The sequence below is a fragment of the Scomber japonicus genome, chromosome 20 (genome assembly GCF_027409825.1).
Source record: "Scomber japonicus isolate fScoJap1 chromosome 20, fScoJap1.pri, whole genome shotgun sequence".
In the NCBI taxonomy this organism is placed as follows: Eukaryota; Metazoa; Chordata; class Actinopteri; order Scombriformes; family Scombridae; genus Scomber; species Scomber japonicus.
The window spans coordinates 3,712,271-3,723,123 of NC_070597.1; the positions used below are offsets into that span (position 1 = coordinate 3,712,271).

The following is a 10,853-nucleotide window of genomic DNA, read 5'->3' on the forward strand; positions in this document are numbered from 1 at the left end:
CTCTCACATCCAGAGAGGAAGAGGAAGAGGAAGGGGGGAGGGCAGGGGGTGATGGTTTAGTCCTGGACTCATGACTTTCCAACATGACACAACTCTCTCCCCCCCCCCCCTTTGAGATTTAGTCTAATCCTAAAATATATTCCCAGAACAGCAGCAACCTCTCAGCATGAAACCTTTTTAATGACGGATTTAATGGTTTGTTCTTGTTTCTGTGTACCCATCAGGACTTAAATACTGATACTTAACACTGAATTAAATACCTGAGAGGGAGGGAGGGGGGGGGGGGGGGGAGAGGAGGGAGGGAGGGGGGGAGAGAGAGAGAGAGAGAGGGAGAGGGAGAGAGAGAGAGAGAGAGAGAGAGGGAGAGGGAGAGGGAGAGAGAGACAGAGACAGAGAGAGAGAGAGAGAGAGAGAGAGAGAGAGAGAGAGAGAGAGAGAGCGAGAGAGAGCGAGAGAGAGAGAGAGAGACAGAGAGAGAGAGACACACAGAGAGAGAGAGAGAGAGAGAGAGAGACAGAGAGAGAGAGAGAGACAGAGACAGAGACAGAGAGAGAGAGAGACAGAGAGAGAGAGACAGAGAGAAAGAGAGATAGAGACAGAGAGAGAGAGAGAGACAGAGAGAGAGAGAGAGACAGAGAGACAGAGACAGAGAGAGAGAGAGACAGAGAGAGAGAGACAGAGAGAAAGAGAGATAGAGACAGTGAGAGAGAGAGAGAGAGACAGAGAGAGAGGGAGAGAGTGACAATCAGAAATAGATCATGATTGGTGTGAAAATGTGATTTGTCAGCTTGTGAAATTCTGACTCATCCAAACAAAGCTTTCGATATCAAATGAATCATGAATGAAATGAAGCTCAATATGAATTTATAGCTCAATAGGATTACTGCTTTTAATTATAATTGAGCATTTAATGGAATATCTTTACATGATTTCCAGTTAAAAACTCCTTATTTATCTTCTATTGGTCCTTTATGCAGCCACTCAGTTCAGCCTCTGTCTATTAACAGGCTGTTTAAGGCCTTAGCAACCACCTTAGCAACCAAAACTTCTACATAAACTACCTATAGTAGCAGGATTTCACTTCTTTTTTCTCTCCTCCTTTTACTCTAAATGTCAACTTCTCAAAATCACATCCGTACGAGCATGAGCCAGAATCCGAAATACGTCACAAATAACTTAAACAACACGTGGAACGCCTTAGCAACGCCCTTAGTAACCAAGGCTACGAAATAGATGCCCATTTAAAGGCTGTACGTGACAATCTTTCCACTTAAAAACTCCTTATTTATCTTCTACTGGTCCTTTATGCAGCCGCTCAGTTCAGCCTCTGTCTATTAACAGGCTGTTTTAGCTCCTGTCTCTTTAAGACCCTCTTAGCAACCACGGAACACAGCCCTTAGCAACCACGGAACACAGCCCTTAGCAACCAAAGCTTCTACATAAACTAACTATAGTAGCAGGATTTCACTTTTTTTTTTTCTGCTCCTTTACTCAAAACGTCAACTTGAGCCAGAATCAGAAATATGTTGCGAAAAACTTAAACAACACGTGGAACGCCTTAGCAACCACCTTAGCAACCAAACCTTCTACATAAACTACCTATAGTAGCAGGATTGCACTTCTTTTTTTCTCCTTTTACTCTAAATGTCAACTTCTCAAAATCACATCCGTACGAGCATGAGCCAGAATCCAAAACACGTCGCGAATAACTTAAACAACAGGTGGAATGCCTTAGCAACGCCCTTAGTAACCAAGGCTACGAAATAGATGCCCATTTAAGGCTGTACGTGACAATCTTTCCAGTTAAAAACTCCTTATTTATCTTCTACTGGTCCTTTATGCAGCCGCTCAGTTCAGCCTCTGTCTATTAACAGGCTGTTTTAGCTCCTGTCTCTTTAAGACCCCTCTTAGCAACCACGGAATACAGCCCTTAGCAACCACGGAACACAGCCCTTAGCAACCACGGAACACAGCCCTTAGCAACCACCTTAGCAACCAAAGCTTCTATATAAAACTAACTATAGTAGCAGGATTTCACTTCTTTTTTCTCCTCCTTTACTCCAAACGTCAACTTGAGCCAGAATCAGAAATATGTTGCAAATAACTTAAACAACACGTGGAACGCCTTAGCAACAGCCTTAGTAACCAAGGCTACGAAATAGATGCCCATTTAAGGTTTTAAGTGACAATCAAACACCAGCTCAAAAGCTACAAAAAAAGAAAAAACTGCTGCACATGAAGCATCAGAGCAGGTTGAAGCCTTACAGGAAGCATTTCTACATATATTAACTTCTAATTTTGGGACTTTGACACATGTTTAACTTAGATATCAGACATTATAATAGTCTAAAAATAATAAAAAAATCACAATCCTCCATCCCAAGTCTTAAAAAGTTACAGGATATATATTTATGTCTAATTTGATGCATCGTTCTCGCTCAGTAAAAAACATCTTGCTGACTATGAATCAGAGCGTTAGCAGCAGTGTTTGCAGCTCTGCAGTTATTTGGTGGATGATGGTCATATTTACTGAGTCAATATGAGGCTGGCTGGCTGCTGGAGGAAGAGAGCAGATAACGCTGTGTGTTCTCAAGATGAACGTCCGTGTCACTTTGGCTTCGGTTCAACTTGGCTCACTGTGTGTCGTTCCCTTCCTCCCTCCCTCCCTCTCTTCTCTCTCTCCATCCGTCCCTCCTCCCCTCCTTCTCTCCCTCCCTCTCTTTCTCCCTCCTTCTCTCCCTTCCTTCCTCACTCCTTTCCTTCCTCTCCCTTCCTCCTTTCCTGCCTCCCTCCCTCCCTCCCTCCTTTTCTGCCTCCCTCCTTCTCTCCCTTCCTCCCTCTCCCTGCTTCTCTCTCTCTCTCTCTCCTTTCATCCCTCCCGCCTTCTCTCTCTCCATCCCTCCCTCCTTCTCTCTCTCCCCCTCCTTCCCTCCATTCCTCTCTCATTCTCTTCCTCCCTCACTTCCTCCCTCCTTCCCTCCCTCCCTCCCCCCCTTTCTCCCTTCTCTCCCTCCCTCTCTCCCTTCCTTCCTCACTCCTTTCCTTCCTCTCCTGCTTCCCTCCCTCCTTCTCTCCCTTCCTCCCTCCCTTTCTCCCTCCTTCTCTCCCTTCCTTCCTCACTCCTTTCCTTCCTCTCTCCCTTCCTCCTTTCCTGCCTCCCTCCCTCCCTCCTTCTCTCCTTCCCTTCTTCTCTCCCTTCCTTCCTCTCACCCTTCCTCCCTCTCTCCTTTCCTCCTTCCCTCCCTCCTTTCTTCCCTCCTTCCCTTTCTCCCTTCCTCTCTCCTTTCCTCCTTCTCTCCCTTCCTCCCTCCCTCCTTCTCTTCTCTCCCTTCCTCCCTCCCTCCTCCTCTTCTCTCCCTTCCTCCTCCTCTTCTCTCCCTTCCTCCTCCTCTTCTCTCCCTTCCTCCTCCTCTTCTCTCCCTTCCTCCCTCCCTCCTTCTCTTCTCTTCTCCTCTCCCTTCCTCCCTCCTTTCCTCTCCTTCCCTCCTTCTCTCCCTCCCTCCCTCCACTCCAAACACACTGCTAGAAAAAATAAAACCCCGTCTCTCTGAGCTGAAGTGCTGCACTGAGAGGCACAGCTTGAGTCGGTTGTGTGGAGTGGCTGGCGTCTCTGGCAGGCGGCCAGCAGCGGTCACGGAAAGCCGAGGATAAGTCGAGCCGAAAAACACGACGACACCGACAGAGAGAGAGAGAGAGACGGAGAGAGAGACGGAGAGCAGATCTGATTTCTCTGATTTCTCCTGATAATGTCGATCGTCGGAGGAGAAAAGGAAGAACTGATGGAAACTAGGGCTGGGCGATATGGCCTTTTACTAATATCCCGATATTTTTAAGCCATGTCACGATACACGATATATATCTCGATATTTTGCCTTAGCCTTGAATTAACACTTGATGCATACAATTATGCCAGTGTGATGATTCTACATTAAAACATTGTTCATACTGCATTAATATATGCTGATTTTAAACGTTCATGCCAAAAGGGTGAAATCACAACTAAACAAATTCATCAAAACTGTATTTATTAACAGTTATTAAGCAGTGGCACAAACATGTCATTTCAAAACAAATAAAGTGTCTTTTATGCATGATGTAACTAATATGACACATCAAAACAACACTAAATAAAAGTGCACATTTTGTGCATAATGCCACTCGGATATAAAGGTAGAGCTGACTCTGCTACGTAGATTATATCAAGTGTGTCGATGATCTTTCTGAATCCGGTCTTTTAACCACACTCACTGGGGACATGTCTTTCTCTGTGTGGTGTGTTACTGCGGACGTTAGCTCCTGCTGTTTTTGACTGTTTTAGTCGTATTGCTGTTCTGGAAAAAGAAGACGCTAGACTCAATTGCATCAGTGCTGGTTGCTTCGGCACTTTCTTCAATATATGTGCTTTTGCAGAGTTTCAAGCACACATGGTGATATAACTTTGTTGTAGCTTTTGTGGTGACGCTTTTATGACATACTTTACATATTACGGTTATTTGTTCAACGTCCTCCCTCTTGTACCCAAACCACCGCCAGATGATGGATCCTGAATTGTTTTTTTGGGAATTAAATCTCCCTCCTCCACTTGTCCATATCACCTGCTGCTCCCGCGACCTGAGATCGCTGCTACTGCTGCTACATGCTACCGGGCATATGACGTTGCACGCACAACAGAATGTGATGTACGTAACTAGGTGCGCTTGTTTTATCTCTCTGTGCGGAGAGATGAGAGAGTGAGAGAAACCTGTAGTTCAACGGGCCGCGACTAAAAACAAACTGCGTGTAAATTGAATGTATACTCGAGTATTCACGATATAGTCATTTTCTACATCCCACAGAGAACAAGCCGCGATACATCGAGTATACTCGATATATCGCCCAGCCCTAATGGAAACTATAAGAGATTAATAAACGTCCTGAAAGCTTTAAATTATTATGGATGATAGAATTAGCAGCATCATCATCATCAGATTCACAGAAGCTTTATTTCCTCCATAAAATTTGCTGTTTTGAATAAAATGAATCATGTGTGACCCGAGGATGAAGCCTGACTTTCAGGCTTCTGTATATCAGTCCATCTAACATTTGTTTGTCAGTTCGTTACGAATGAAAAGCAGCGCTGACGATGACGAGATGGATCGATTAGAGGAAACTTTCAGAGACAAACTCATTACCGCAAGAAAGACAAGCTTTAAACCTCCTATTGTCCTCGATTCAAGGAAGGAAGGGAGGAAGGAAGGGAGGAAGGAAGGGAGGAGGGATAGAAGAAAGGAAGGGAGGGACGGGAGGAAGGAGGGAGGGAGAAAGGAAGGGAGGAGGGAGGGAGGAAGGAAGGTGGGGAGGGGGAGGGAGAGAGGAAAGAAAGGAGTGAGGAAGGAAGGAGGGATGGAAGAAAGGAAAGGAAGGAAGGAAGGAAGGAGGGAGGGAGGGAGAAAAGAAGGAAGGGAGTGAGGAAGGGAAGGAAAGAAGGAAGGTAGGAGGGAGGGAGGAAAGAAGGAAGGAGGAAAGAAAGAACAAACAGAGTCAATTTGACCCCTTGACTGGCTCTCCCGTTTTATCTTTTCTCCCGGGAATCTCCCGTAATTTACAGCCCCAACTTTATTTGTTAATAATAACAGCACAATAACAAAGGTTTTATTTTGAAAGCTCAGACAGGAAGCTGACGTACACGGTGAAATGTTTTAACTGTAAATAAAAGTGCAGAGTTTCCAGCCTGCGTCAGACGATACTGAGTTTACTGACTAATTATTTAAAACCAGGAAGTGATGGGTGAACTGTCGTCATGGTAACCAGCTCGGCAGGCAAACATCTTCTGCTGTTTGCTGAGCGGCAGGAAGCGCAACACTGAAAAGGGTCCCACCTGAAACAGTTCCTAACATTGTGTGATGAAATACACCGGTATGGCGCTACATTAAAAACTAGGGCTGTCCGCGTTAACGCGTTAATCGCGATTAGATTAATGCAATCCATAACGCGTTTTTTTTTTTTAATCGCATTTTAATGTTGCAAGCCTTTTTGTCCCTTCTACTCCCCCGTAGACGGCTCCTCTAGCTGTAGCGCTATGCTTTGAAGTGGCCTCCTGCAGTAAACCTACCGCGCTGATGGAAAGTAAGAGAGCTACTGGACTTTTGAACGGCTTGTTTAACTTTAAAACACTTCCAGACGCTTCAGTTGACAAGTCAAAAGTAAAATGCAACCTGTGTCAAACGGAGTTTAACTACCACCGGAGTACGTGGAGTTTGAGTTAGCACCTCCATGCTAAACACCCAGGTGCAGCCAAGCCAGCCTCAGCTCCACCAAAGGACCATTTTGGAGTGTGGGAGTCGCAGCAGAGCCGTGATTGATTCCCAGTTAAGACACTCTGGTAAGAAATGCTTTACATTATGGGCTTAAAACTGCCTTCAAATGGAAAATAACAGGATTTTAAACATGCCATTCAAAACGCCATTAATCACGATTAACTATGGAAATACTGCGATTAATCTCGATTAAAACATTTTTGACAGCCCTATTAACAATTCATATCATAACAAAAATATACACCGGTATTCAGTGTGAACCTCCCAGCACTATCTTCTACTTGCAACCTGAATATAAACTTTTAGACGGTGTTACCTCTGCTGGTGCTGGTGCTGCTGCTGTTGAAGAACTGGGCGGTGTCCACCACCTTGGGCTGGCTCCTGTCGCTGCTCAGCCACGGCACGGCTGGAGCGGAGGACGAGGAGAGGAGGCTTGACCTGCTGCCTAGGTCCAGAGAGACCCCCGGCCGCTCCGCCTGGGGGGGCTCCGCCGAGGCCGGTTTGGCGGGAGACGACTTGCTGCCGCTACGAGAGGAAACCGGCTTAGATTCCTCGTCGCTGTCGAACCCGAACGGATCCTCGAAGCCGTCACCGCTCGGACGAGGCCGCTTGTAAACCTCCAGGACGGAGTCGTTCTTGGGAGCGCCGGCCCGCTTGGATCCCACCTTGGCTTTGTACTTGGTGTCGCCCCATTTGGTGCTGAGCGTGCCCCTCTTGGTGGACAGAACTTCGTCAAACTTGGACGTGCCCTCCCCTCCCTTGCGGCTGTAGGTTTTACCAAATCTGGATGTCATTGTTGCATCTGGGTCATATTCTCTGAGGAGGAGGAGAGGAAGAGAGGAGGAGAGGAAGAGAGGAAGAGAGGAAGAGAGGAAGAGAGGAGGAGAGGAGGAGAGGAAGAGAGGGGGAGAGGAAGAGAGGAGGAGAGGAGGAGAGGAAGAGAGGAAGAGAGGAGAGGAGGAGAGGAGGAGAGGAAGAGAGGAGGAGAGGAAGAGAGGATGAGAGGAAGAGAGGAAAAGAGGAAGAGAGGAAGAGAGCAGGAGAGGAAGAGAGGAAGAGAGGAAGAGAGGAGGAGAGGAAGAGAGGAGGAGAGGAAGAGAGGGAGCATGTTAGAGATGATGAGAAGTGTTTCATGGCTGTTAGATTTGTGAGCTGAGCAGCTGCCGGCGTCATGTTTACACATCAGGAGATTAAAGGGCGAGTTCACACTTTAAACCAACAGTCAGAAGATCTGATGAACATTATTAAGCTTCCTGTCGTCCTCCCGGGTCAAATTGACCCCGTCTGTTTTGACTGTTCCTTCTTTCCTCCCTTCCTTCCTTCTGTCCTTCCTCCCTCCCTCCTTCTCTCTTTCTTTCCTTCTTCTCTTCCCTCCCTCCCTCCTTCTCCCCCCACCTTTCTCCCTTCCTTTCTCCCTCCCTCCCTCCTTCTTTCCTTCCTTCCTTCCCTTCCTTTCAACCCTCCTTCCTTCCTTTCTTCCATCCCTCCTTACCTTCCTTGTCCTTCTTTCCTTCTCTCCTTCCTTTCTTCCCTCCCTCCCTCCTTCTTTCCTTCCTTCCTCCGCCCTTCCTTCCCTTCCTCACTCCTTTTCTTTCTTCCTTCCTCCTGTCCTTCTTTCCTTCTCTCCTCCCTTCCTTTCTCCCTCCCTCCTTCCTTCCTTCCTCCTTTCCTCCCTCCCTTTCTTCCTACCTCCTTCCTTCCTCACTCCTTTTCTTCCTTCCTTCCTTCCTTTCTTTCCTCCCTCCCTCCTTCCCCCCACCTTCCTTTCTCCCGCCCTTCCTTCTTCCTTCCTTTCTTCCATCACTCCTTCCTTCCTTCCTTTCTCCCTCCCTCCTTATTTTCTTCGTCCTTCCTTCCTTCCCTCCTTCCATCCCTCCTTTTCTTCCTTCCTTCTGTCCTTCTTTCCTTCTCTCCTTCCTTCCTTTCCTTCCTCCCTCCCTCCTTCCTTCTTTCCTTCCCTTCCTTTCTTCCTCACTCCTTTTCTTCCTTCATCACTTCTTTTCTCCCTTCCTTCCTTGACTTGAGAACAACAGGAGGGTTAAAGCTTGTTTATCTTGCTGTAATGATTCCTCCTGTTCATTTACAATGGAAGTGATGGAGGACTAAACACACCTCCTTCTCCTCCTTCTGTGCAAAACAAAACATATTTAAAGGGTTGATGTGAAGCTAATATGAAGCTTCAGCATCCAAATGAGTCAAATCTTCATCTTCTATGTTTCAGCGTTACAGTGTTTTTAGTAGCAAAGTCTTTTTGTTCCTATACTTCCACCACAGAGAAACAGGAAACACTAAGAGGAGATATGATGCTATAAACAGACTGTAAATGTGTCAGCTATCACTTAATATGAATAACTCACATTGATGAAGCTCAATAGAAGCTGATCAGAGACTTTATAATGCATTTATTTTGCCTATACAGTTAAAATGCATGAACAGGAAATAAAGATACAGACACATAGAGATGAAATGACTTGTCACAGGTTTTACCATCAACAGAACATTAATAAGCAACATTTTACAAATAAATGAATAACTTTAAGTCCCTTTTCTTGTCTCTAGGTTCAGTTTGAAGCTTTTCTTGTTCTTCTATGATCTTTTGATGGATAGTTTACTTCTTTTTTCTGTCTTTTTTTTTGTACCAAAGTCCCTTTTTTTGTTCCTATACTTCCACCACAGCTCAACAGGAAACACTAAGAGCGAATCTGATGCTATAAACAGACTGTAAATGTGTCAGATATCACTTGATATGAATAACTAGAAGCTTCACATCTACTTTTAAATGTCCTCCATCACTTTACATTGAAAGGAGGAATGACTACAGAGAGGAAAAATATAATTCACTGTTAATATAAACACCACAACATAGATTAATGACGTTATATAAAATTAGCCTCTATGGATTTCTACTGCAGGGTTCAACCACATTTGACTACCAATGACTTTCAATAACTATTCCATAATATTTGAGCTCATTTCCATGACTTAATTTAAATAGTTTAACAAAGATAGGCCCACATAGCGACTACTGCTTTGTTGAGGCTTTCATCTAAAACATCACAACCAGAGCTGTCAACTTTTCAGAAAACCTCAGAGTGAGATTTGATTGTTTGAAGTTTGGCTTTCATGATCACAACCATACATCAAGGACATTTTTATTCAATCTGTGCTTTAAGTAAATAAACTATGTACAGCATGGCCATAAGAAGCATTTTAAATATGGATGGGACAGATTAATATGAGAGGGGGGTATGTGGGTCATTTAACAGAGATGATGTCATTTCCTGTATTCTGGAGCCTTTTAGGTGTTTTGACACTTTGAGCTCACTAAATGATGGATTTTATAATAACCAGACGAAGCATTTGGCCTCAGATCACATATTAGAAGATATTAAAAAGCTAAATATAGAAATTGATGACCAGTATATTCATAATAACAGATAAATATGAGTTTTAACAGGTTTTTTAGACCAGTTACCTTCTAATCTCTGTGTGTTTGTACCTTTATCTTCCTGATCATGCATTTCAACTGTGAACAGGTGAAATAAATACATTTATAAGTAGATGTGAAGCTTCAGATTAAACTTTTAAATGTATGTTTACACAGAAGGAGGACTGTGGATTTAGTCCTCCATCACTTCCATTGTAAACATTATGAAGGGATCTAATAATAGTCAGTATGAACAGGAGGAATCATTACAGCAAGAAAACAAAAAACGTCTTTCACTGTTATTACAGACACAATAACATAGATTAATGACGTTATTCAGCATAAAATCAGCCTCTAATGGATTTCTACACGTAAGAAAACTGTCAAATATTTCCACTATTTTAATCTTAGTCTTATTATCGAGTCACTATAGCAATAAAAGATACATATGAGTAGTTTTAACAGGTTTTTTAGAGACAGCTGCTTTGACAAAACAAGGCTAACATGAAGCTAGGTGGCTAATATCAGAGCTAACAGGATGCTAAGCAGAATAAATGATTAAAAACACAACTAAAACACGCAGATGGGAGTCACACAAGTCAGGCAGATTATCTATATAGTTACACAACACGTAAAAATACGAGTTACGTACAAATACAACGCGTTTAAACACGTGTTATTATTATAGTTAGTGTTAGCATGTTAGCATTAGCCAGGAGCTAACATGCTAACAATAACATCTGATCGGTGCTGCGGCTTTACAGAGGGAATAAACGTAATAACGAGAGGTTTATTGGTGGGTAAAGAGGTGTTAAATGATGACTTACTTGGTGAGTTAGTTAAGAGTTGAGCTGAGGCCTCCTGCTTGCACCTCCTCCTGCTGCACCTCCTCCTCCTCCTGCTGCTGCTGCTACACTATAAACAAGGCCGAAAACACACCGACACAGACTCGCTAGGTGGTTTAGAAACACAACAGCGGAGAGAATAAGTGGAGAGCAGGATTGTTGAGTATAAGTGCGGTTGGTTTATAACGCCATTGACTGATATCTGCTCCTGTTTTTAAGCTGAGTCTCTAAACCGATTGTCTCCTCCGGGTTAAGACGAAGGCTTCCATTACTGCGCTGCGTCAA

General features: G+C 44.3%; 1 protein-coding gene across 1 annotated transcript; it reads right to left on the reverse strand.

Annotated features, from left to right (window-relative positions):
- Positions 1–6,598: 6,598 nt before the first annotated feature.
- LOC128381845 (wings apart-like protein homolog) lies at positions 6,599–10,853 on the reverse strand. The gene is made up of 2 exons (XM_053341872.1): positions 10,551–10,853; positions 6,599–7,112 (listed from the first exon to the last, which is right to left on the reverse strand). The coding sequence occupies exon 2, from the start codon at positions 7,088–7,090 to the stop codon at positions 6,599–6,601; it is 492 nt and encodes a 163-aa protein (XP_053197847.1). The 5' UTR covers positions 7,091–7,112; positions 10,551–10,853.

Bases quoted from the DNA above. Each gene is read 5' to 3' on its own strand.
- LOC128381845 (XM_053341872.1), bottom strand. From the start codon at position 7,090: ATGACATCCAGATTTGGTAAAACCTACAGCCGCAAGGGAGGGGAGGGC.